The following is a 27,508-nucleotide window of genomic DNA, read 5'->3' as shown; positions in this document are numbered from 1 at the left end:
GCTTGTGAATGTGAAACTGGTACCTGGTACGACCAGAAACAACTTATGACTATTTCACAAAATTTTATTTTTTTATACATTCCTTGATTTTTAAAAATAATTGACTCAAAAGGTCAGTGCTTTTTTTACAAAAAAATTTTCATTGTGATGTTATTGTTTGAGATGAAAAATGTATTGTCTTTATTTTATTTCATTTGTTTAAAAAGTGCCAAAATTCAAATTTTTTTAAAATTTCTCTGATCGTCCAAATTGTTTTATGTTTTATACAATATATAAAATTGCGATTCTTTATAGCTGCTGGGTGCTATTGTTTTCTTTAAACACCTAAATCTCGTCTTCAAGGGATCTATAATGTTCGAGAGAATCTTGGAATTATGTTACAATTCTTGGTGGTGTTATGCTTCATGCGCTATCGATATATACACAAATTCGTATCGCATATATTCGTATCTTGCAAAAAAGTTAAACCTTTCACCAAATGGACGAGATTAGATCGTTGTCGTTGCATAGATTAGATTAGGGCTGCGGATATCGTTAATTACGGGAATTCCGAATCAAATAACGCACACGAATATTTTTAGAGTGTAACAAATTCTAACGTGACTTTGGCTGCGTGAAATTCAATCGACAATTTCACTTTAAACGGCCCATTGTTAGTTGTTACGCCTAGAAGCCTGGAAATGTGTTTATGTTACCCGCGATTAATTAGGAAGTTCATACTTTAATTGCAAGTTCTTCAATTAGTTATTAATGTGACAACCGAATCGTATTTGCGGACCAATGGTTAATTAAAATGTTGGGTTTATGTAAAAATAATTATTCCACAAGTTTTTCGAAACTGTCTAAGAATATATGTTTTTTCTTGCTATGTTTTTGCTTGCTAGCATTGTTTAGGAAAGCCCGCCAACCGCACGAGCGATATCGGAAAGCATAATACGATGGCAAATTTGAACCGACAAGGTACCGATTTGTAAACTTTGGGGTGAGGCTTTCGTAGCTTCAGTTAACAGAATTTCAAAAATGCTGCGCCAGGGGTCTAATAAGATAAATCCCGTAGATTTATTAATAGAATTAAAGTGTTTGAAGATTCTTTGAAAAATTAAGGAAGCGTTCTCAATACTAATTCGAAATGTCAAAAATGTCCCATATTAGAATGATTAATCTCAAATCTGATCATCAATTCATCATTGTAGTATCACATAGTAGTAAAATGCGCCAATCGTCTGCGTTAAGGACCAGTGGTCGCCAACGTCTTCAATGTATTGAGCTAGTTTGTTAATTTTGAGATGAACAATGAGCTACTACCCACACTAGGGACTAATATTAAACTAATAACAAAATAACTAATATTACTAATACGTACTTGCTCATAGCTACATTCCTACCTACCAAACGAAGGTCCTACCAAACGAAGGTGTTTGAAAAATAAACACAAGCTTTTATCCAACCACAACGGCATGTCACGTAAGATTTAAAAATAGTTAATAATAACAATAAAAAAGTAACGCACTATCATGATCATAAACATTGAGTAATAAAAAAGCGCGTTCAATGAGAACGTCGACACTCATACTCATCGATAATTTTTTTAGTGTTTGCAGTATAATTTGATACAGCCATTCGAATACAATTATCCAAATGTTCATCTGTAAGTCGATTGCGATATTTGTTCTTAATAAACTTTATATTGGAAAAAGAAGATCCACACAAATAGGTTGAACTGAATAATGCTTTCACTTTCAAGACAACACGGGATAGAATTGAATATTTGTCTTTACTTACAATACATTTGGTAGTTGAGACTAACGATTTTAAGGCTAAATCATTTTGAAACTCAATTACTTCCATTTCTGTTGCAGCGATGTCTTCGCCAAAGTTGCGAACTGTTGGATATTAATTTCCATAAAGGGTGAAACAACAAACTGCGCTACTAAAGTCATTTCGTTGAAATCGTTAAAACTATTTTTGAAGTTATCGTTCAGGGTGGAAACTATTTCCACATGATATTTGCTGTCATAGGGTTTTAATGGATTTTGAGATATCTTTTCTGAAAGAATAGGAAAATGCTTGGCATCGCTGTTAATTAGGTTTTGCTCCCAAAACTCCAGCTTTTTGATAAATGCTTTTATATCAGAAATCATTTGAAGCCCTCTGATTTTTGCAGTTTGTATTCTGAAAATTAAAATCGTTGTGAGAGCTACCAGAATTGCCTCCGTGAGCTACCGGTAGCTCGCGATCGACAGGTTGGCGACCGCTGGTTTAGGATATTTGTTTGTCGGGTTTCCTTTGTCTCTTTGATGTGCGCGTACATCCTTTTTTTAAAGTAAATCCCACCAAACAAATGAAGTTCGAACATTAATTGGGCTCTTGGAAGATATATAGGTATTTCTGCTTTATGCATTTGTTAGATTTCACATTAAGTACTTACAAAGCGAAACGTTTTGGAAATATTGGAGAGGAACATGTTAAACAACTCTAATACATGTACACTGTGTCCCATTTTGGTATCGATGCTTCTGTTGTTGGTGAAGATAGAGCCTTGCGTTTTCGCAAACCTTTGGTACCTTTTTGTAAAACGAAAGATGACGTTAACAAAATTGCCATCGCTTGCTTAGTTTTTAAAATTCAGAGTGATTTTGGAAATTTGAAGTTTTGGGCCACCCCGCGTATCTCGGGTGTCCTATGAAATGTCGGAAAGGTGAAAAGCGCATTCGATATAGATTTTTACGTAGAATTCAAAGTTTTTTTTTTAATGGGACACTTTGATTATAGGCAAATTGAATCCGCTTGGTAGGAGCTTCTCAAAAATGATTTGTATAAATGACCTTACAAAAACTACTTTCATGAAGGTATTTGCGGGAGGCTTTGGAAAAAAGATTCAAAAAAGTACCAAAGGTGTGCGAAAACGGAAGACCCAGTCTTCACTAACAACAGACATACACTGTGGACTCAAAATATCAAATACTTAAATCTTTTTTGCTTATCACAGTCTGATGGCCACTCGCTATTAACAAGGCAACTCATTTTAAAAACCAAAAAAAAAAATTGGTTAATTCCATATATAAAATAATACTTGTATCTGATATAAAAATGTGTCAAATATAATTTGGGAAAATTGTGGTGGTTGACATTTACTACAGTATGACTTATATTCACGTGAATTGTTAGCCATATTGCAAATAAATTTGAATGGGTTTTTCGCGATTACATTTTTCATGTTTTGCGGTATTTTCCCCCTGTTTTCTCGATGGTGAGGAATCGGTTTGAGGTAGTTGTGAGATTTTAATGGAACATTCTGTATAATAAATTTCAGACTGGCAATTATTGTGTTTATGTTTATATAAGTTCCCACTTTTTCAAAAACTCGTTTATTTCGGTGTCCATTAAACTTGAACTATTTCTTTGTCATAATGTGACCTTGTTTGGCATTATAATTGTTTAAAATTGATAAATGTGATGATGAAGGAACTGAGAATATTGTATCATCTACCACATGGATTGTTACTTATCGAAACGGGTCTAGGAATTTTTTATATTTTTACAGACAATCAGCATAATTTGCGTATGAACAAAATTTATATCGCTATCGCGGTCTTTTTTTTTGTACGTATACGATATTTTGAATTTCTGGTCAAGGAATCAGTCAACCGCTTTTAATTTTTAGAATTAAATATTTCTTCAGTTATTCCTTTATCAAGCACTCCCTCCGCTCTTATCAAATCAAATTGGTGACAAAAGTGGTCTTTATCAAACTTGTTGCATTAACGGCTAAAGTTGGATATTAAAATAAAAAAGTTGTTAACAAGTAAACTTGACATTGTACATTGAATTATGCTATTTATATGTTAAAGAATTCATTAAATTGCATCCAGTTGACGACTACTTTAAAAAATTGATGAATATTATTGACCCACGTTTTATCTGTTTGTTTGTTCTTGGGTTGCAACAGCAATCTAAAAAGATGAGAGTTCGAAGAAATAATTTAATGACATTCAACAGTATGCTATCATTGATTCAAATGGGACAGGTGTTGTGTATAAACAGCGCTAAACATTTTACGGGAAGATTTTAAGGTAGGCAGTTCTTCCTCGCGTATTATTCATTTTTGTAGACGAATTAGTAAACAATATACGAAGTGATACTGTGTTGTCACGCGTCATTTAACGTGCGGGTCTGTGTGCTTGTGACTTAATTAGTTTATTAGGGGGTGTATTTTTGAAAGTTGAATTGTGCACGTTTCGACGAAATGTGATTTTATGTCTATTATATAAGCTTTAATGACAATAATTTCAAAAGCATTTTTTTTAATACGTAATCATAAAAATGCTGAATTTGAAAATATTCATAAATCGCTCGGTTAGAAGAACATTATCATACTAAATCTATTGCAACCGTATTTAATTAATTGCCATATTATGAGAGTAAATGACCGCGACAAAAAAATTAAATGTGTGAATAAATAAAGCGAAATTTTTAATCATTCACATTTACTTTCTATTTAACACTTTAGTTGTACAATTATTTCTGTCTCACGTTTCAGGTTGTAGAATTGAGGAATCTGCTTCGGTAATTGCTCGGGTAAATGGTATGTGTAAAAAGTTGTAATTTCATACATATACATCAAGTTTTCAGAAGGAAAGTTAAGTCCTAAAAGTGTTAACTTTTGTGCTGTAGTTCGTTTTAGGAAAATTAGCATTTATGTATAGCTTTTTGCCACTCTAGGTTTGGCCTGCCTCGTTTTCTTTTACTTGTTGGTTCCCAGTGGAGTATCCCTTTTCCACGTGTCCATACAGGTAAGGTGTTTTTTCTCAACCATTTTCTTATGTCTATCTTTTATGTTTACTTTTCACTTTACTTTTTTTGCTATTTACCATTGCTACATAGATATTAAATTTCCGTTTCTTGGATATTTCTTTGCTCCATAGGATTCCATTCAGAGCTTCTATTACTTTTTTGGCTTTGACTATTCGTTTTTCTATTTCTTTTGCATCTGTTCCAGTGTTGTCGAATGTGATGCCCAGATATTCATATTCCTGACATTGAAGGATTTCTTGGCCATTGCCTAATTCCAAATTTCAGTCCTGAGTTCCCACACATGCTATGTCGACTATCAAGCCCCATTCTTTATACTCCTCTATTAGTTTTCGAATCATATATTGCATATCATCTTTCATCATTGGCTACTATGACTTGGTCGTCTGCGAACTGAAGAGTAAACAAGCATCCACCATCAATTTCTATTCCCATGCCCTGGACCTTTCTTTTCCATTTTTTTAGTGCCATTGCCACATATATTTTAAAAAAGGTGGGGGAGACACAGCATCCCTGACGTAGTCCTTTGTTCACCATGAACTCCTCCGTAATGCATTGGCCGACCCTTATTCTGGATTTTGATTCCCTATATAGTTCTTTAAGTGCTGCTCTGTAGGTTTGATTAATGTTGGAATGCTCTAAGACCCTCTATAGCTTTATTACTGGGACTGTCAAAGTTGTATTTTGGTGTAACAACTGTCTCCGTGGATGTCACGTTATTGTTTTGAACTCCCTGAAGGTTTCTAGTTTTTCGAAAATGAAGGCTTATCTTGGTTTTCACCAAGTAGTGATCTGATCCGCAGGTGCTCCCTCTCAGGACTCTCACATCGTTAATTTGCAAATTTGTTTTCTGTCGACTAATCACGTAGTCAATGATGGATTTAAGATTTCGAGTACTGTGTGCCCATGTATAGCGATTGATATTTTTATGTTTAACCATTTTTGATTTTTAGGCTGTGGGTCTCGCAAAGATCAATTAGTCTTTCACCGTTATCATTGATTGTTTTTTCTCCATACGGTCCCACGATTGGACTATTTTGGTGTTTAATAACTTAATAGGTATGTTTATGGAATTTAGCACGCTCCATCTGAACATCAACAGTCATTTTTTAACGTAAAATAATTTTTGACCATTATGGCGTCCGTATAGAATCTGCTCTGCCTTTGTGGTGAAATTGAAGTTTCATAAGCCATACTGCTGCTGTTATGTAAAAAAAACTCAATATCGAATGGACATAGAAAAAGTCTAGTATGTAACACGTTTCTAAACTTCTTCAGACATTCGTTTATTAAACACTAGACCGCTCGTGCCAAATAAAATTCACCACTCGTTTATCAAACTTGTTGCACAATATACTATTTGGTGCACAGCAATTAGGGACCTGTTATTTCTATTTGGAAAAAGTGGATGGTTATTAACAACTACCCGACATGAAGTTCCAAGAGTCTCATTTTTATCACTATCCTCCTCACCAACAATTTTTTCATTCAAACTTATTGGCAATTTCCTACATATAATGGGGTACATAAATTCTTCTTATCTAAGCGGACATCATTTAATTTCTGTGAAATTGTTTAATTTGATTTTTTTTATATCTATTTTAGGACGACGTTTGATCATATCGCGTTTAATTTGAAGGAATTAGTAAATTAAAAATCATGAGAAACTGCACATTCGATTTTATTTATTATCTCCCAAATTATTGTGAGTCTTATCTTTCACCACTTGAAAGTCTCGCCTTTGTTTTGTTTTTTTATTTGTGTGGGTCACTGTTTACGTTTCTGGGGCTATTTAATGGTCGTTTTAGTTGCAATGGTCATTAGTCTCAAATATCATCACTGAATATGGATGACAAGAAAAATAAAGTAAAATTTGATTAATTTAGTTAAATGGTTTTGAATGTCTATTTTTGAGTCGACACTTCCAAAGATCTCGGTTTTTCTGAAAACATTCCTGCTACTTAATTGAATTAAATACAATGGATTTCGTTAATATACTATGCAGTAAATTATATAAAGTGTGTTTTTGACGTTTGAATTTGTTTTTGTTACTAATTCACGAATTCATCGTGTTATTTTCAAAGTTGTAATTAATCCAAAGAAAGCAACGATTCATCATCGAGTTTGTTGTTGGCGGAAGGGATTTAATTTTAAAATCTCCATGATAAAAAGTATAAAATTTTGCACGTTTAATGGTGTTAACCAGCCACGCAATCAGTTTGCCAAGACGTATTGCATCCTAATTTAGCAATGGTAAGGATAACTTGACTTGTGAATTTTAGCATGATTGTTAGGATGTTCCTAATTTCTTCGTTATTTTTGATAGCAAGTCACACCTTTATAATGTACAGAGTGGACATGCAAGGTGATGAGGTGAAAAATTTAATTCAAAAGTTTTTAGGTATGTAAAATTATACCGTATGTCTGTCATAAAATATAGCATTATTTTTTTAAAATTTAGAAATACCGTTCATATTGCATATCATGATTCTACATGAAGTTTTCGACTTTATTTATCATAAATGTGAGATTGAGCCTAAGATTTAATTTGGGTTCGGTTTCTTGTTCAGAGGGACTTAATGAAATTTGGGGTTGTTGGTTGGCGTCTTAAGATACACGAGCGACCATGTATAGTCCACAAAAACCGTTACCATTAAACTAAACGAATCTTTTGTTATGATCTACCTGACTAGCATAAAACCGTTCTAAAATATTTCTCGTTTCTCCTAAATATACCTAAGCAAATCGGCCGAAAATTGATAGTAACCGAAGTTATAAAGTTGATTTTAATTTACAATAGTCGAAAACCTATAAGGTAAAGGAAGGAAAAAGGAAGGATACTTTCGTGTTTTTGATGGTCAGATAAAGTACGGTGGACGTCAATCGAAGCCTTGTGTTGTTATCTGGTTGATATTTTGTACTTCGTACTTACCTAAATTAACGAGTAGCGTTATTAGATGCTATTGTGGCCATATTAGTAACAAATTGTGAGAAAATAGACTATCGGTTTTTTGGAAATAATTGCGGAATTTGTTTATTAGGAGCTCGCTCGACTTCTAGGTGTATTACGTCAAATTTTCGTAGTAGTCTACGGTTTTCAATATTGTGTAACAAATCTGGTGGCAATATCTAGGCAAAACCAAATGCAGAAGATTCTAAAGCAGGGTACTCTCAAATATCTTTATTGGATCAACCGCGCGTTAAACAAATTATAACCAAATCCTCCTATAACTAGTGTAATGTAATATTACAGGAAAACTTATAAGGAAAATTGCAATTCGAGGGGTTATGAGCATTGCACATAACAATTTACTAAGAAACAGACACGTCACATGAGTAGGGATAAATCCTCTGTTAACTATTTCTTTTTTTTTATTTTATTTTGTTTGTTAACACAGTACTATACAAGATTAGGCTTTATTTCGTCCAAGGTCTAATCTTTTTTGTTAATTTTAATTGAGTGTTCGAAAATGCAGAGTTTTCCGAGGAGTTGTTACGGTGGAAAGGTGGGTTTTTGGGACACCCTGTATCGGTGTATACTGTATCGCCGGACGTAGAACTTTAACACTCGACAATTCTTGGAGTCGATGAAAAAAATTGTTTCACTTACGTAGATATTAAATTTTACTTATTCTCTAAACAAAATTTTCTCTCACAATCATAATAAAAGTTGCTTTTAAATTCGTGTAGTATCTGAAGCTGTATTGCGTGATAAATATTTACGAGGAAATTATTTCGAGACACAATACGTGTTTTTGTCCTTGTACTTTACAAATCGCTTACAACTAATTTAAATAAATTTCACGTAAACCCAACAGTTAAACCGTACGAGTATCATTTCGTCTAGAAGCGCTTCACTTTCACAACTTTTTCAGTCGGGATGCCGTTCAGCTGGTTACAAAACTGTTTCTTAATAGCAACAAGAATAATGTTTATACTTCTTGTCTAAAAATTCATGTGGCTGTCCATACGTGCCGTTCTCTTACGAACGAAAGAAGTGAAAGTTCTGCGCGTTCGTTTCAAAACTAGCTGCATCTGAAATAGTAAGTAGTCTACTTTGCAAATTGAATTTTTATTTTGTGCGGACGTCTGCGGGGCAGCAATTAACTTTTCCTTTCTTTCGATGATCATTATTTTTGGATGTTCTGAAACCAAACACTAGTAACATTTTTTTCACTTACTTTGCGGCGTCTTCGAGCAAATTTTATGTGATTGGTTTCGTCTATCATTTCGCCACAAAGTGAAATTAATCTGCGTGAAAGTACATTTTAGCTGCGCTTTTTTTTATCTTTCCACGTCGCTTATTGTGGCGTTATAGATAATGCAAAAATATTACGATAAGGATTAAATTTGGCCTGTAATTGTAACTAATAACTGATATTTTATATATTGCCGTACCTTATCAGATAATATTCTCAAGTTTACAAACAATAATATACCAGAATACCAGAATGAGACACCAAAATCTGCACAACGATGATTTTGCAATGCAGAGTGAACAGTTTGGTGTGATGCTAGGTAAACTAAATTTAAAGGTCACCAAAAATCAAAATTTTGAAAAATAAACTTATATGAAGTCTATCTAGTTGTGATGTCGGTTTTACTGCCCTGTTGGAAAATAATAAAAGTAATACGTTAACTATGTATTATGGATCAAATAGGAAGGTGGATTCCGGAATAGCATAGGATAAACTCCTCCTGTTTAGTTGGGACGCCCAACATCCTTTGCTTTACTTTCTCCACAAATCTAACTAGAAAATTTTTGATTTATATCGGCTTTTCCCCGGGTGGGCAGAAAAATATTTACTGACTGTTACCTATTTTATATTCGACCAAATTCCTATCTCCATCGTTCATTAATCTCAATGAGTAAGAATTGTTGCACGTACACACTTGAGTCACCTAAGTATGAAATGACAAATTTCCGGTGACGCCATGGTCTTTTCCCTCGCATCTGATTTCGGTGTGACATTACAATGAATACTTGTCGATTCCATACAAAAATTAAAGAGTTTTGTTAATCTCGCCGTGCGTATATATATACGTATTATTACACGCGCTTTTTATACATTGGCGTTTTAGCGGTCAATCCAACAGGATGTTTAGACGTGTGTCCGTTAACCTTCGTTTATGTATAATTGTGATTCATTAGCCGAGCCGAGAACCTAAGAAGGAGATTTACAATGAACACTGGGCAATTTAAAAATTAGAGTATCTTGTTTTGTGCATAGTAATTAGCTAAGCTTTTTTATATATTTGCGTTTGTTTATTTTTTTGCTTCCTTCACATGCTGTTTTTTTATTGTAAAAGGTTCACCAAAAACCTCTACAAATTGAAGATGCAAAATCAGTGTCGAAAATTGCACGAATGATAAAATAAGTCTTTTGGAGGCACCAAGTCGATAGATCATCCAAATGTTCCCTCCACAGGTGAACGTCAAGTAGCAAAGTGACGTGATACATCTTAAAATCTCTTGTATGTCAAAGAAACTGCTTTGGTTTCCCTATATTTAAAGTAATATGGAATTCAGTCAACTCCACAGTCCCAAATTTCGATGATCCCTTTTATTTCGCATTGTTTAAAATGTATCAAAATAGCCCAAATACATCGATATGGAATAGAGTGAAAAATTACTTTTATTTTCAACTCTATGACTGCAGCGCTGTTTTCTTAATTGAGCATATAAGATATACATTACAGTTCCAGACGTATTACAAAGTTATTCTAATTAAAATGAACAAATATATCTTATATATACACTATAATTTAAATTATTAAAAAAAAATAAATTTTACGCCGAAGCATTGATTCTGTATCTGAGTTTAATATTTTGGGAGCCATGTAGGAGGAAGAGCGCTAAAAAAAATCTGTTTTGTGACTCTGGTTATTGTATCGGGTGTTGCGGTAAGAAATTGTAGTGCGAAATATAAATTTTTGCAGAAGATGATGTCAGCAATTTCTACAAAAAACTACCTATTTGCAAATTCTGCATATTAAGCCACCCCAAACGACTTAGCTGAAACGTACACAGGAGTTTTAAATTCTCAGTAGCCCGCCTTTGGACTGAACCTCAAAACAATGTCAAGGTAATTCCAGTGTGAGGGAACGAAAGATTTACATGGCTATAACAGTTTTCCATTGCTCGGGAAGCATAGAGCCTCCCTCTATGCATTTGTATTTGAAACGGAACAATTAGTTCATAGAAACAAAGTTAAAGACCACAACTACTCGCTAACAAAGTCAACATCATTACATTGATCAAAATTACGGTGCAGTGAAATTCGTATGGTGTTTTGCAACCCACATTTTTTCTTTCATCAATTTCATAAAATGACATAGTTGCAAATGTTATGGTAGATTTATAAAAGGCTGTTGCTGTTCCATATTTTTATCTAGACCGCTAGGTTTACTAGGTTAATTACTAGCGAGGTGCCGAACAAACTGGTGTGCATTTGAGTTGAGAATTGTTATTAATTTTATTTATATAACCAATTTGTTGCGCGTCTGCGTTTTCGTGAAAGTTTGGCACGCGTAACATGATCTTTGAAGTACTTTATACTCTGCAGTGGTAATAAATAAAGAAGTTTATGCTCCAAAAAAATGTAAACCAAAATTTGTTTATTTATTGCAGCAAATGTATCCCTTCGGTTTATTTTTTAATAAATCACAGCGAATACAATCGTATAAAATTCGCTAATAAGCCGCCGCTTTTTAATATAATTAAACTTGGAAATCAAATGTTTTTTAATAAATTAACACCCGAACAAATGTTTTGCGAACATTTTTACACTCTGCAATGTAGCGAACAACCAGAGGTGCCTTTAGCCAAGTTTGATTTTATTTCTTTTTTAGAAAGTACTGACATATTATTGACATTTTATGTCAATGCTAGTGGGAATAATTAAGAAATTCGTAGTTATGTTATTGATGTTTTATGTTAATGATAATTGGAATAATTAAGAAAGAAAAATATGTAATAAATATTATTTTTCGGTTAATTTGCATTTCGTGGATATTTTATTTGTCCTAGACACTTTTTCTACAAATCATTATTTATAGATTGATGTTGTAACAACCTTTACGGATCGTTTTGAAATCATTTAAATGAAGTGAATTATTGCAAAAGAAACCAACAAGTTTTGATTCAAAAATATTACTTTATTTGGCTTTTGGACATTTTTTGTTCTAAATCTTTTACTGTATTTATTGTTTTCAAACTCTGGTACTCTCTGAGATTTTCTGCAGATTATTATATAGATATATATTTAAGCTGGTAATTTTTGGGTTCATCTTAGAAAGAAAATTTGGTGAAATTTTCAAATATTCAAATGTTTTGTTGGATATTGAAATTCAATTAGGAAAACATCCTGTATAGATGATTAAAAAAGCGACTATAGCATAATAGATACCGATAGTGTGACTATAGCAGAAGATGAGATTTTCCTTTTTTGTAGTTTCTCAACTGGACAAATGGATCGTCATCGTCTATGTTAACGCTGCATCTTATTGATAACGCCAAACCCTAGAATGAGAAGTTCATTGGATAGCACCGAAAGCGGAGGGAGTAGCGGTTTACCGCCGTGCATTGCTGGGCAACGCAAGAAACGATTCCCTTCCAGGTGGTCGCTTAGACATCTCATTTACTCGTCGCCACTGGCTCGCCGGAGAAGCTCCAACGGTGGCGGATCATCAAAGGTACCCAAGAAAGGAGATGCAAATTATTCGGGTAAATGTCTAACTTAATAAACCTATTAAAAATACAAATAAATCAGCTGAATTTGTCAATATAAGTATTGATTACACAGGTCTACATAATTAAACTTTTTGACAGGTGTTTTTATTTTAAAAGCTGACTTAATTTTGGTAGGCTGATTTCAAAAATTCTATGCATTTATTTGTATCACGTAAGGGTTTTTGCAAATATTGAAAGAAAAAAAAACGATATTTCTAAAATAATTTATTTTTTTATTCCGTAAAAAATTCCATTACAAAAAAGTGAAAAAAAAACTTTACTCAGTGAAATCTTCGTATTTTTGCCTGAAAGCTGCGTCGTCGGGACATTCGGCTGTGTGTCTTTGAGGGCATATCTCGTTTAAACACGTCCAGCAGTAGTCCGCCATTATCGTTATGCTCCATCTGCCTTGGTATCGCCGTTCCATTTCCTTAATGTCCTGGTGAAATTTTAAAACTCATATCACAACCTAGACGATGAAAGTGGTGTAGCAAATTTTGAAAAATATTTTCGCAGTTTTCGTCCCTAGAAACTTATTTAAACTTCTTTAAATGTTTTGTGTATTGAAAATCCTTGTCTTTTTACATAATGTTCTCATGTGCCGCCCAACAAAAATACCTTCTTTTATCTTGGCATCAGATATGGATGGAAATTTCTCTCACAAATCTTTGAAACACTCTTCATTTTTATCTAGGGCTTTAACAAACTGCTTCATCAAGCCAAGTTTGATATGAACAGGAGGCAGTAAAACTTTTTTGAAATCAACTAAGCTTTCTCTTAATACATTTTTGCTACCAGGTGTACGACTTGTTCTAGAGGGCGATTCTATTTGAGTCCAATGTCTATCTCAATGTCTTCTTTCCATATTTATACGTTTTTGAACACTAGAAATACGCAACAAGGAAGACAACAGCCGCGAACAGAGTAGCCCGAGGATCAAGACAACCAAACTGCGCATGAGCAGGTTACAACGCTGTATTGACGCTTTTGTGCCAACTCTGTTGGGAAATCTAATATTATCCATTGTTGCAAAATCACATTTAATTTTATAAAAATCAATTCATTTAAAAATCATGCTTAACATGGAACAAACATATTCATGTCATGGGTATTTATAATAATAAAATAACGTTTTTAAGATATAGAGCGCTATAGAAAAATGACGTGATAGGGCAAAAATATGGCGTTTTTTGGAAAAGGGGGCCCAAAAATATACAAATGAGCAAACAGTTTTCAAACATCAAAATCACCGTAGACCTGTGTTATAATTTCTGTAAATAAATGCGACCGAAAATCGTTTGTTCAGTTGCTTTGTTGTTGTGTTTATATTAGGGTTCCAATTTTTATTGTGTTAATGTAAAATAGCAAAATGAATATTTTGTTTCAGGAAAGGATATATTTGATGGCAAACCAGGACACCCTTCAAAAGAGAACGATAAATTCCCCATAGAATTAAATCGCGCATCAAGCAAGACCTCGGTATACGCGTCAAGTATCAAGGTAACTTCAACAAAAGTTTTGATTAATTAAAATCTAAAATTATTAACCTATTTCGATCGATATTCGTTATAAATATTCAATGACATTGATTTATATAAATGAGGAATTATTGTGAAAGTATAATATTAATATGCACGTGATTGATGTTGCAGAGTGGAGATGGAGGTGCCCTATCCAACCAATGTGGGGAGTGTCCACTATGTCTAGCAGAAGTAGCTTCAGATGATTTCTGTGAACTCTCGGCTTGCAGGCATAGAGCATGCATATCCTGTTTTCAGCAGTACTTAAAAGTTGAAATCACCGAATCTAGGATTTCTATTTCGTGCCCGGAATGCCTCGAGCCAATGCATCCAAATGGTAATCATAGAAATTATTTTAATAAATTGATACAAAGCCAATTCATTCAATTTAATCCCTTTAATTTTGATCAAGGTCAATTTATTTATCTATCTATACATACGTGGTATTCCACCCTAATCAAAACTTTCCCTTTTCTCTTTTGATTTTTTTTTATAATGTAGTGTATCGAGTTTTTTTTTCAGAAATTAGAGCTATTTTAAATAACCCAACATTATTTGAAAAATATGAAGATTTCATGGTGCGAAGAGTACTGGCTGTGGATCCCGATACAAGGTAACTAATTAGTTCTACTTGCTTTCAACTTTTTTTTTTACTTCAAGAAAATGTGAAGCTTAAAAGATTCTTGCAGAAAACTTACCAGAATTAACTACAGTCGAACTTGGATAAGTCGAACTGTGATTTGACACATGAAAATTTCGAGTTATCAAGACTTCGAGTTATCAATAAAAACATTTTCATTCATTTTCAAAAATGGGTTATACGTTACATAAATGCCCTAATATCTATGATTTTTAAACAAAAAACGAAAATTATGAAATAGTAGTACATATGTATGTATGTATTTACATAATATATATACCAATGTATTGTATATGTACCCAGTATATATAAACATAGTATATATGCACATATACATACATATTAAAGTTTACTGTTTCATTGGAAAAAAGTCAGTTATTTGTGACTGACGACCGGATTTCTTATTTTAGTTTTCAACAAAAGCTTCAATTTTATTTAAACAATCATAGAGGGAATCGGTTGTGTATTCACTGGTTTTCAAATAGGAATGCAAGACAATCAACAAATTTTCAACCAATTCATATGAAGGTGGTTGCTGAGAACCATCTTCCAATTCCTCCTCCATCGTGTCACTTTCGCAGTCATTTTCAATGTTTAACTGTACTGGTTCAGATCTGCAGGACTCGATAATATCTTCATCAGTAGGAAACTCTGAAGTAACAATATCCTCATCTACATGTATAAAATCGTTGATGGTGCTACCTTCTGCTATACCTCTAATGTTTGTCCAAGCTTTAAACTCGATTTCTATTTGGATTTCGTCTTCACTCTTTTCTTTCAGGCGTTCACTTAGGAAAATCAGGGGAATCTCATCTTCTTCTTCCCATTCAGGATACTGACCAAAACCGGCTTTTTTAAGACAATTGGATATTGTTTCAGGCTTAACAACAGCATATTCTATGCGGTAGTTACGTCGTCAACACAATCCATTAGTGTAATGTTATTGTCTTTTTTTTCTTCGAAACGTTCCATTGCGGTGATGTTTATTTTTTAAAATTGTAGACACTGTACTTGCCGAAATCCCATACTTCACAGCTACATCTTTATTTTTTGAGCCACTTTCCATTTCTTTTATAACCTTAAATTTTTGATCAACAGACAAAGCTTTTAAAGTAAAAAGGTCTTTAATATAACGTGTAAATTGAATAGGGACAGTATTTTTCACTTAGTATTACTAGTAAGTCATACAAGTGAACTTAGCAAGTACAGAAACTGAACTGCTTGCATAGATACGTTAAAAAGACAGGTTAAGATCGGTCGTAATTAGGGGGTTCCCCGAGAAAATTCGACTTATCGAAGTTGGCACCAAATTTTTCGTTCGAGATATCAAGATATTCGAGTAATCGAAGTTCGAGTAATCAAGACAAACTAACATACGTTTCCTACTTTAGACGCTATTGCCACCCAATTTGGGTCGACTTATGAAAAAATTCGAGTTATCGAAGTTCGACTGTATTTCGTAAAGCAATATTAAGATAAACCTAAAACCATAATACTGTATGAAACTTGTATGAAAATAACGCAACATTAAAAATTTGACTTCTCAAATGCATTAATATTTTTTCTGCCAGATTTCTCATTGATTTGTAAAATTGCCAATTGGTTATTGTAAAGTCGCATTATAATGAACCTGTACGGTTGACCAATATTATTTTTATGGTGGCTGTTTTACTGCAATCGAAAAATCAGCAAATATTTAATTCTAAAAGGAGCCATGCATAGTTCTCATTGGCGATGTTAATGCCAGGCAAACTATATTTTATAAAAAATTTTTACAGGTGGTGTCCAGCGCCCGATTGTTGTTTCGCGGTAATCGCATCTGAGTGCGCGAGCTGTCCGAAGATCAAGTGCGAGAGGCCGGGTTGCGATTCCTATTTTTGCTATCACTGCAAAGCGGAATGGCATCCCAATCAAACTTGCGACGCTGCGAGAGCGCAACGTTCACCGAACATACGTTCGTCTTCGATTGCGTACAGTCAAGATTCGCAGCATAGTAAGTTTTTTTTTAGCCTCAAAACACGTTCCTCCAATAACTTCCGGTTTCATTTTCAGGAGACGATATAAAACCCTGTCCCCGCTGTCAAGTGTTGATCGTTAAAATGGACGACGGTTCCTGCAATCACATGATGTGCGCCGTATGCGGCTCGGAGTTTTGTTGGCTGTGCATGAAAGAAATCAACGATTTACATTTCCTGAGGTAGTTAGAACCACTTGCCAATTTTTGTACTCTATCCATTAAGAATGTATTTCATTAGAAATCCGTCCTTGACGAGAAATTCATTAAATTATTATTTTTCTTAAATGTAAACAATAATATAATCTAGTCCCTTTCTCCCGTAGGGTGTAAGGGTGAAATGTAAACACACTTTAATTATAATTTTTATATAATTTTTGCGCTTTAAATAAGATTTGTGGAAGGTGAAAATGTGATAAAATAACTAATTTAATTAATATTTTTAGCACAAATTCTGTATTTATATGTGCTCTTAATTATCTTTTCACATTTTTCTCTTCTATTTTTCAACACTTTTTAAAAGTATGTTTTTTCCATTATCTCTTAAAAATGAACCCGAATGACTAAAATCTTGAATTTCTGAACAAAATATTTTAAATCCAAAAATTAAATTGCATTTTCTGTTTACCTAATAGCCCATCGGGTTGTACATTTTGGGGAAAGAAACCGTGGTCCAGGAAGAAGAAGATTCTTTGGCAGCTAGGCACGTTGGTCGGTGCTCCTGTTGGGATAGCTTTAGTGGCGGGAATTACGGTGCCTGCTATGATAATAGGTATTTTCCTTATTTTTAGTTTGTTAATTCAAGAGTAGTGAATACAAAATTTGTTTTTTCACCCAAATAAATGTTTAATTAAAAAAGATAAGATATTCAGCTGTGAAGAAAAAAAGTATTAAAACTCGAAGGGGATATTTTAGTAATCTTAATTTCTATTTACACACGAGAAATTTTTAGAAGATCTGTCTTGCGTAGTGATCTAACATTCCAGTCCCACCAGTCATTTCCCACAAACTTAAATATTCATTTAAAATGTTGATGCCTGTTGGTACGAAACTCCCACAATTCGCAGTCTCGACCATTGCAAGGCACACGTAAATTGTAGGGGTTGGTCGGCGGTAGGACACATGTGTTTAATAATTAATTAATAATAGTTTACATAGTTTGCATACATACATGCTTACCTTGCCTAAGCCTCTCAAGAACTTGCAAATATGTTTTTTTTTAAAGAAACATCCATTATTTACTAATTTAGTCTAATTTTTGCACTTTCAAGAATAAAACGCGGTTAATGAGAGAAATATATATTTATGCATGATGTTTGAATGCCATAGACAAGAATAAATGTACCCTAGTCATCTGAAGACGACTGAAGATACTTGACCAGTTGAAAAGTTGCAGAAGTAAATAACGGCAATGGAAGTGCAAAATTTCAAATTTCATCGATTATGTAATAATAATTACCTTGCTAGTTATGGCTAAGTTCATATTAATATTTGAATTTAAAAGTTAAATTAAAATTATAAAATTAAATTAAATCACATTGTTATTAAATTTATCCCCCACTTAATTTTATTCACAGTTTACTTATCACTTCCAGAATGTCATGGTCAACTCTAAACAACAAGGATTCAACAAGCCTCTTGATTTTTGTATATTCCCTGTTTTGCTCCTCTGCACTGAAGTAAATTTTACCATTGGTACTGGCATTGCCTGATTTGGTACAAATCTGGTTTTTACTGAAAGGTTGATTGTTTCTTTACGAATTTTGTTAAGACAGTCTAATGACTATTTTAATGTAGATTTTGTTGAAATTTAGTACTTTGGCTTCAGTAAACAATTATTTAGAAGGATATAGTTTGTTTTTGAGTAATATTATTTTCAAAACATGCTTCGGGCTAATTGCTAGCAGTTGAAGAGCCTTACCGATGCACATGTACCATAAGATAAAATTGATTCTATAGATTTATATATTCCAATAAGAAAACTTTGACTTGATATAAAAAAATTATGGAATAACTTGCGAATCTTCACAGTGATACAATTGAAGTTGTTATGCCATTTAAGATTCTGATCAAAAAATACCCCAAAATTTTTATTCTTTGCAAGTCTGGAGTACCAGCTTTTGTCATGGAATAATTAATGAATTGGGTTTTCTCTCAATTAAGTGGCAGCAGGCCATAATCTAGCAATTTTTTTACCAGACAATACCGTCCTTCGTTAAAATAGAAAATATTCCATTCATATATAATATTAACAACTAGCCCTCTAATACCTAAGTCTTCCAGTCTCTCCAGCAAGATATGGTGCAACAGAGTGTCGAATGCTTTGGCCAAATCCAGAAAATATAATTAAAATAAATAAAAATTCGAAATCCTGAAAGAATACATACATACATATATCAATGATAAGCTTATAAATAATTCTGGAGCAAAAATAAAAAAATGTTGCTTTGGCATCTGCAATTCCTGTGAATTTTAATATATGTTGCTAAAATGTCTTTGATTGTGTTTAATGCAACCCTATCCAACCCTAATTAGTCGTTTAGACTCTAAAATTGGGAATTGTCTCATTCTCAAAATATTTAATGATTCTCTTTACTCGAAAATAATCCAATTAGTATTGTGTATCATTATGTATGTATATAATGTAGTAATTTTTTTTTTGTTTTTTGTAGGCATTCCGGTATGGGTCGGGAAGAAACTATACGCCCGCTATAAGACTGCTAATAAACACAAAAGAAACATTGCCATTGTTGGCGGTGTTTTAGCATCGGTAAGTGAAAAAATAATTATTATAAAATTAAGCAAAAGTGACATTGTCGGGAAGTTTTTGCGATTAACAGAGAACGCGGGTATTGTTAAAAATAATGAGGAATTGTGTGATGTGTAAGTGTTCTTAAAAAAAACAAACAAAGGCTTTAGTTTGAGGAAATGCTAATATTAGACTTTCCGCAAAAAATGTTTGCGCTAATTCATTATTCATGTGGCGGTCTGCATTCGGGAATTTCAAAAGGTAAAAATACCGTTGTATTAAATTGAATTATAGAGACATACTTATATTGTGTTATTGAAATGATTTTTGTCTAAAACAATATTACAAACTTATTATTTATAGCTAACAAATACACAATACTACAACATTACCATGGTTTCTTGCTGCTTTTTGAACTTTGTGTTCTAATTTGGCTTGATGGTGATTCACACTTTAGCATGTAGATAGACTCACAAACATCGCTCCCGAAAATAATAAATTCATTAATTTGTGATTCTGAACTGTTGTTTAGAATAATTATATGTTCTTATTTTCTGAGCATACGGTCCTCCCCTAGTGACATCCGCAAGTGATATTTTTACTGGATGCATTATAAAATTTTGTTCTCCCTGTTACAAAATAATTGAAATTGGTTGTAGTCAAAACAAAATATCGATTATGCAGCAGGTTGTGGTTATTTCAAAACACCATAGAAGTCTAATTCGATTTGTGCTATAGGGTCAAAGTCGGGTAAAGTTGCTGACAAGTGCCTAACAAATTGTAGAGTCGATATTAAAGAAAATTCATATTTTGCGGTCAACATCAACTTTATTGTTTCTTATGTGTGTCATATGGATTATAAAAGAATTAGTTTGACACTTTAACTTTCACTTTTTCCGAAGTTCTTCACAATTCCTCTGGAATTCCTTCATAATGTACACCAGTGTTTCCCAAATTTTTGACATATAAGTTTTGTAATATTTTCCGTTTTTAGTAGGTAAAATAATAATAAAAACAATATGGACAGCTATAAGACAAATTAAGCAATGTTTATTTTTTATTGAGGCGATTAGAAATTATCTATTAAAGTTGATCCTAAGTTGGATCCAACAGATCCTGATGCATCGTGTACCACCACTAAACATTACATAAGCTGGACTTTTTGAATAACTGATTTCAATCTTATTAATTGAATTTGCGCTTGCATACTATGTTATAAAAAATTTGCTAAAATTTCTAATTTTATGCCGATACGTATTTTTCATTTAAATTTATTGTTTGAATTATGCGTTTTTTTTTCTTTTTTATTGTGCTTGTCGAGCTAAAAGTAAAAATACAGATAGAATTCGATAAAACTACGACAAAAACTAAATGTGCTTCAGAAAAAACGATGCGTTTTAAAGTTACTGCGAAGTGCGCTTACAATAGCAACGATTAGCAAACGAGTTTCCGCCCATTTCCCAAATCTGATCGATAAAAGCCCTTCGCAGAAAATATACGACCCTGACGCGAAGCGAGCCTTTTGCGATAGAAAAGATGCGGGCGTGACCCAGTTTAGCTTGCTGCGTTATCCCTTGGGATTTTTAGGATATGTGATTTTTTCAAGAAGCGCAATTGTTATGAAGGGAAATTAAGAGTTGCACATCCCAATGGATTTATTTTACTACTTACAATAATTATTGTTTTAGTTTTTTTTTTACTAATAAATTTGCGTCTAATATTGTTGTAAAATGTGGTAACTGCTAGACTCAAAGTTAAATTTCCACTTGTTTATTGGATTGTGTGTAACTAAATACACTTCCACTTTTTAAAGCTTTTAAATGTAATATAATTAAAAATTATTCATTACTTTGCCGTGAATATTTATCAATATTGGTTGAATAAACCGAATTTTACAGGGGAGCTGCAAAAATAGGCACATAGTATATACCATATCCCATTTTTGATGTTTACGGCGTATTTCTAGACACCCTTTGCAGTTCGGTGATGCATTAACTTATCGAAAGCGGTCTGGATAGGGTTTTTTACGTGGGACATGGTGCCGTTGTCTTAAACTTTTCCAGACCAATTTTTACTTTTTCGGTCAGATAACGCATAACTATCAACGGTGTCTAAAAACGCAAAAATTTCAGAATCACTCTAGCTTAAAATCCGAATTTATGTTTGCGCCAACCTTCATTTCGGGAAAAGGGGACACACTGTATATATAAAACTTTAAATTTTAGACTTATTCGGTGATAATAAACTCATTCAATTTTTTTGCATGGTAATTAAAACAAAAATACAAATTTCTTAATGAATAATAAAAATAAAAATTTAAATTAACTCGAAATTTAACAATCTTTTATTAAAAAAAAAACAATATGTAATTCAATTAAATAGAAATAGAAAAAAGGAACATTTTTCATGAATTATTAATAAAAACACACCAACAAAACGCCAAACTGAAAAACTATTTTTCCTTTGTAATTTTTATAAACTTTTCGGGCAAACCCCAAATCCAGACCAATTTTTATTTTTTCGGACAGAATCACTGTGTAGTTTAAAGTGCGAATTTCTGTTTGTGCCATCGTTCATTTCGGAAAAAAAGAACACACTGTATAAATAAAACTTTAAATTTTAAAGTTATTTGCTTAGAATTAACTCATTCAATTTTTTTTTGCTTGGTAATTAAAACAAAAATACAAATTTTTTAATGAATAGTAAAAATTAAAATTAACTCGAAATTTAATAATAACAATGATAATGTCTTTTATTAAAAAAAAACAAATATGTAATTAAATTAAATTGAAACAGAAAAAAATATATACCGCCAAATTGAAAAACTGTTTGTCCATTGTAATTTTTATTTAAACATCCCAAGGATTTAAATTTTTCGGGCAAACACCCTATTTTTGATTTTCACATTTTGTAATAAATAGGAATAATCAATCACATTTAGTTCGCTACGATTTACTAAGCGTATTAACATAAGTTGAAGCATATCACATGACAATTTGTAAAATACTAACCGATTATGTCTGAGTTACTTCGGGCGACAGAAGTCCGTCTTTGTGCAAATCTTGGAGAAAAGTCAGTAGTCGTTCTTCGACTTGGGCGTTCCCAATTGCCAAGTCGACGGAACCTGTAGAAACATTGAACATAAGTTGACGTCATAAGAAAAAATTACAGATTTGTAACTACCGATGCACAAAAGCAGCGCAAGTAATTGACTTTTCGTAAAATCTTCACCGAGACGAACTCTGTTGTAATTCATTTCTTCTTCAACGTTAAATTTTAATTTTCGACAATTCGCTGTCAAATGTTCCCAGTAACTGTCTAGCAGTTGGTCGGTGTGTTGCCTTCGTACGTCGGCCGCCAGAGAGCTGACAATAAGCAGGGCCAAATCATTCGTCGGTCTGCTGTAGGTGACCATTTGCCAGTCCAAAATCAGGCATTCGCAGGACTCTTCGTTTTCTCGAAACATAAGATTGTTGCACCAAAAATCCGTGTGCGTTATCAAAGCCATGGGCTCCTGGGGCGCTAAAAGATTTTCCATCATCTCTTTCGTATAAGGTCTAATGTTGTTCAAAGCGGACAGTATTTCGCCCATTTCAGTTTTACTTTCTAGGAATTTCAACAGTTGCGGCAGACCTCGTTCAACTAGTTGCTGATAAGAGTGGGAGGCCTGCGGTGCTTTGAATAGGAACGGGTACCGTTCCGACAAGTGTTTATTTTCGCTAACCTAACATATACAATTTAAAGGAGAATCGACAAGTTTTCTAATATTAAGAGACTCACTTTAAAAGCGAGGGCCAACGCGTGAAATTGAGCGATGCTCTCCATGGCTGCCAGGGCTTGCCTAAGGCTTAGCCCTCCTCTAAAATCGGCAGACAAATAGCCGTGAGGTTTGGCATTCTCGAGGACGAGGACGGATTCAGGTGGCGAAGGTTCCGGTTCTGTTTGGGCGGGACTGTAATGGGCGTAGAAACATTTGGGGACTGGCAGCGAATTTGGTTCGGCGGTTGTGTCGTTTTCCAGAACTTTTTGCCCGAAAGATTCTAAATCTGGCACAATCTGCAATTGGAGGTTGCGTATTCTCTAATCAATCACCCGCAGAAAGATTTTTGATAATTTATTGCAATTGATGATATTGGAAAATTTGGTTTATTTTTTTCTTGCTTGATGAGAAACCCCATTGTCATCGAACCTTGTTCTTGGTTACTATTAAGGGAGTAAACGAGAAAAGTATTAGGTACTTACTTGCGTATAAAATTTTATTTCTCTCAAATCAAACTGCGCTTGGGTAACGAAATAGCGACTGAATGGATCCTGCGGCAGCAATTTGATTACGAAGCTAAGGTTTTGTATATGGGGTTCGTTCCTAGAAATTAGGGTGGGAAATTATATTTTGCTTGCTAGCACTTTCGTAATTATTAAGAGACGTCGTGACAATCGTATCTTCTCGCATCCCTCCTAAATATTTTTTTTTATAAAGAATACCTTAAACGATATTTGACGGTGACCGCTAAAATATCGGAGAGTACGCATTCGCTTGCTGTGCATCCGGGGGTCACGACAAAGTCCTCGATATTCACGGCAATGTTTATCGTAATCTCTTTGTGGTGCGCTCTGAGGACCATCTCTATCCATTCTTCGTTTATGGACCATTCGGATACGGTGGAGTCGCTGCTGTTATCGTCGTCAGTATCGACCATTTTTCTCGGAAGTTGTTGACTTAATTAAATATCGAAAACCAATATCCCTTCACCGCACATCACCTGTGGCACTTAGCGATGCTTTAATAAAATTCTTTTGTTTGAACGAGAAAATGTTACGAAATTTTTGTACAGCAAGTTAGACTATAAAACGAAGGCATTATAATTTTTTTTAATAAATTCTCCGCTTTATTTTATCTTTATCTTTAGTATTTCCACTCAACCGAACTTTGATTTGTTCAATTATTTTTTACACTTTGTAAAGATTCAGAACTAATTTTAACTTCTTTTCCGACTGTACTTTTATTTTGTTAAATGGGAAAGTGACGTACACTAGAGTGAATAAAAAATATCCCACAACACCTTTGGTATGGTCTGTTCATAGATATAAGAAAGTCACCAATTGCTTTTGAACGGATTATCCAAGGCTGGTCATTAACATACAATGAAACAAGATTATTACTTTAATTAATAATTAATTAATTAATAATTACCTTAATTAATAATATTCTTGTTGCATTGTATGTTAACCCTTGGATAATTCGTTCAAAAGCAATTGGTCACTTTCTTATATCTATGAACAGATCATACCGCTTTTTTTGTTGCTGGTTCGATTGAAGATGTTTCAGGCAATCGCTATGTATGCAAATAAATTGTTACAATAAGGTGCAGACAAAATAAAGCGGAACTGAATAAAAAACACTAGAAACCGTAGTTATGCACCATAAACGTTACTGGTTCCGGAATTTAAATTTTTTTAAATTACAAATTGACCTGTCTGACTCGTGCTATTTAGTTCAATTTCGTTCCTGCCGATCGCAGGATTTGTCAACGCGAACTGGTGACGATTTGTTGCACCGGCCAACTGGAAATCGTCCCGTCGAGCTGCTACGTTCCCGGCAAGGTTTCGCGAGCACGTCGTTGTCTGGAAAACTGGAGGCTTCGGTTAATAACGCGCTACGCATGCATTTGACGGAAGCTGCGTTGCCGCCCTCTCTGATGGATTTTTCTCCTAATTTTTGCTTATACTTGGGGACGTCAGAAACATTGAAAATGCTGCTGGCGTGCTGGAAGTCCTGGAATTCCTAAAACTTATGAATAATCGAATTAATTATTTTCGTTTGTTGTTACATTTAAAACTTAAAAAAAAATCAAAATTCAACGGTTGTTGCTTCTCTCTGTGTGACCGAACTTGTATTGAGTGAGTAAAATTGATATTTTCTTCAGTATTTATTTTTACCTTTTATCATTTGCTTTTAGCTGAATTTATTCAACGCTTATTTAAATGGTGAATAGTTACGGAAAAATCCTCTCTTACGGTCAGGCCTTATTTAACATATTATGAATAAATAATAAATACTTTTTCTTCTAATGAAACATCCTGAAAATATGGAGTGGCTATCAAATCACTTTTTGGGTGATGGGTGATGCAATGATAAAATTTCCTCACAACTCCGCTGGTATAATGAAAGCAAAAGAAACACGACAAGCAAAAAAAAACTTTTTTTGCTTGAGCGTGATGGTTAGTTCTGGGATGTTATGTTCAAGCCTTGTGTAAGTCTTCTCTATTGATGTAAATTGTGTAGGTATTTTTCATACCGTATATCTGTATTTTTATCGCAGACGCGATTTTTTTAAAAATATTACACATGTTACATTACACATTCATGTCCATAATTGTCACTTATCAAACCCAACCAACGTTTTATCTTAAATTTAAAAAGGCACCTATATTTCTATATATTAGCGTCTCCGAGATCCTTTTGGTACACTTCGTATGAAGTTTGCGCATACCCTCCGCATTCAAGGCAAGTCTGGCAACGTGCGTTTAAACCAGGAAGGGTGTGGTACAAATGTGTTGCGCCCGGGTAAACACTTTGAAGATCCAGGCGTGTGTGAGGGATGGTTTTATCTAACATCTCGAACGGAATTTGTTATGCAGATTGTAATATGGTATTTGTTGACGCGCAATGCATCTTTAATCGCCTTCTATCAATAAAATATATCTACGAAATAAACTAAACTGATGTATTTTAGCTTTAACGAATTCGATCGATGTTTCTTTCGAACGAGCAGGTTTACAATATTATAATTTACCGAATATTACATTTTCGATGGTTGTGGCTTACGTGGAACAAAAATTTATTTTTAGCAGTAATTGCGATCGAGTTCGATTGTAGGGTTGCGGACCAACTTAAAAAGCATGCTATAGATACGTAAAAGAAAACCATATCATTTTCAGTTTGTTTGTGTTTGTCATTGTTCTTTCGGTGGCTTATTCTAATTATTTATTTATATTTCTTATTCCTGTCTATTTAAATTATTACTTATATTAAAATGTAATTTATTAACGTGGAATAATTTTTAAACTTATATGCAAGAATACGAGAAACGTACATTATGGTTGACAATAGTAAAAATAATCATGACGTTTCAATTTTTTTCAAATATTTCAAATAATTTCAAATCATATTTTCGCCATCAGTTAAATAATAAATATAGTTGAAATAATACCCATTGTAGATTTACACTTTGGGTGCAATTTTTCGGTTTAGGGTGTCACTTTACTAAGGTACAAATCTATTGTTAGAGATAACGAGAAAGATAATTTAATAATATTTATTCCTTGCGCACATAAGGAAAATTTGATTTTTTTTTAAACCTTCTTTTTCTTGTCTGTATGACTACTAGACACTAGACTACTAGACACTGAACCCATCATCATTTAAAAAATGGTATTGATAAAACAGGTTTGGAAACATTCCTATGCAAAGAAAAATGGCGATTTTTGTTCTAAAATATTTTAAGGTTTATTCTAGTCATACCAAAGCTTGACTCTATTAATATAGTTTAAATTCCAGATAATGATATCCCCGCTATTGGCCGGTCTCGCAGTAGGAATTGGAGTTCCCATTTTGTTATTCTACGTCTACGGCGTCGTTCCTGTTTCGCTATGCCGTAGCGGCGGATGCGGAGGTTCGTCAACGTCCGACGATTTAACATCGAGGGCACCTGACGCCACATCGGTAGATGCGGTCAGCACTAAGGGAGGCGCGAATCCAAGTATAGGCGAAGCTAGTCTCAGCCTAGCATCGGGTAGTCAAGCGCACCTTGGTGAAGCAGACAGGGAGAGTGCTAGTATGGTAAGAAGTTTCTACTCGTTCATTTTCATCAAAATTTCGGCTTCTTTAATTTTACTAACAGGAAATGAATAATAGGTCTGAGTATAATCCGCACAGAGGTGATGCCTGCAATGGTCCAATTACTTTGTAAAATTTAAAATATAAATGCGACCCTGTGGTACCCCCAGTCGAACAACAAGTAGTTCACAATATAGAATACTC

At 33.7% G+C, this 27,508-nt stretch overlaps 2 protein-coding genes across 8 annotated transcripts in view; one reads left to right on the top strand and one right to left on the bottom strand.

Annotated features, from left to right (window-relative positions):
• The window catches only part of LOC132700566 (E3 ubiquitin-protein ligase RNF19A-like), a 33,188-nt gene that overhangs the window by 3,867 nt on the left and 1,813 nt on the right, over nucleotides 1–27,508 (top strand). For 3 of the 7 annotated variants that reach the window (XM_060667969.1, XM_060667968.1, XM_060667974.1), the window contains exons 2-10: nucleotides 12,267–12,538; nucleotides 13,932–14,044; nucleotides 14,197–14,401; nucleotides 14,587–14,677; nucleotides 16,483–16,697; nucleotides 16,757–16,901; nucleotides 17,354–17,490; nucleotides 19,391–19,488; nucleotides 27,026–27,307. In XM_060667969.1, the coding sequence (XP_060523952.1) occupies nucleotides 12,340–12,538; nucleotides 13,932–14,044; nucleotides 14,197–14,401; nucleotides 14,587–14,677; nucleotides 16,483–16,697; nucleotides 16,757–16,901; nucleotides 17,354–17,490; nucleotides 19,391–19,488; nucleotides 27,026–27,307 (1,485 nt within the window). In that variant the 5' untranslated portion in view covers nucleotides 12,267–12,339. Of the gene's footprint in view, nucleotides 1–4,540; nucleotides 4,586–5,765; nucleotides 5,872–8,328; nucleotides 8,856–10,756; nucleotides 10,899–12,266; nucleotides 12,539–13,931; nucleotides 14,045–14,196; nucleotides 14,402–14,586; nucleotides 14,678–16,482; nucleotides 16,698–16,756; nucleotides 16,902–17,353; nucleotides 17,491–19,390; nucleotides 19,489–27,025; nucleotides 27,308–27,508 lie in introns of those variants that run through there. The other 4 variants (XM_060667972.1, XM_060667973.1, XM_060667971.1 and 1 more) reach the window with 4 other exon arrangements.
• Nucleotides 22,314–25,089, bottom strand: LOC132700567 (uncharacterized). Its single transcript, XM_060667976.1, has 6 exons — nucleotides 24,939–25,089; nucleotides 23,950–24,308; nucleotides 23,710–23,830; nucleotides 23,248–23,523; nucleotides 22,651–23,191; nucleotides 22,314–22,591 (listed from the first exon to the last, which is right to left on the bottom strand). The coding sequence occupies exons 2-6, from the start codon at nucleotides 24,162–24,164 to the stop codon at nucleotides 22,482–22,484; spliced, it is 1,263 nt and encodes a 420-aa protein (XP_060523959.1). The 5' UTR covers nucleotides 24,165–24,308; nucleotides 24,939–25,089; the 3' UTR covers nucleotides 22,314–22,481.

This window comes from Cylas formicarius, unplaced genomic scaffold (genome assembly GCF_029955315.1).
Source record: "Cylas formicarius isolate icCylForm1 unplaced genomic scaffold, icCylForm1.1 PGA_scaffold_4__25_contigs__length_36172078, whole genome shotgun sequence".
NCBI classification, from domain to species: domain Eukaryota; kingdom Metazoa; phylum Arthropoda; class Insecta; order Coleoptera; family Brentidae; genus Cylas; species Cylas formicarius.
Note: the sequence above shows the minus strand (reverse complement) of the source record. Positions and strands in the feature narration are given on the sequence as shown.

What these genes read in the sequence shown, in the direction of transcription:
- LOC132700567 (XM_060667976.1), bottom strand. Translation starts at nt 24,164, where the DNA reads ATGGTCGATACTGACGACGATAACAGCAGCGACTCCACCGTATCCGAA. An exon ending in ACCGTCAAATATCGTTTAAG is followed by an intron (nt 23,831 to 23,949) that starts GTATTCTTTATA and finishes CCTAATTTCTAG; the next exon opens with GAACGAACCCCATATACAAA. An exon ending in TGCGCTGCTTTTGTGCATCG is followed by an intron (nt 22,592 to 22,650) that starts GTAGTTACAAAT and finishes ATGTTTCTACAG; the next exon opens with GTTCCGTCGACTTGGCAATT.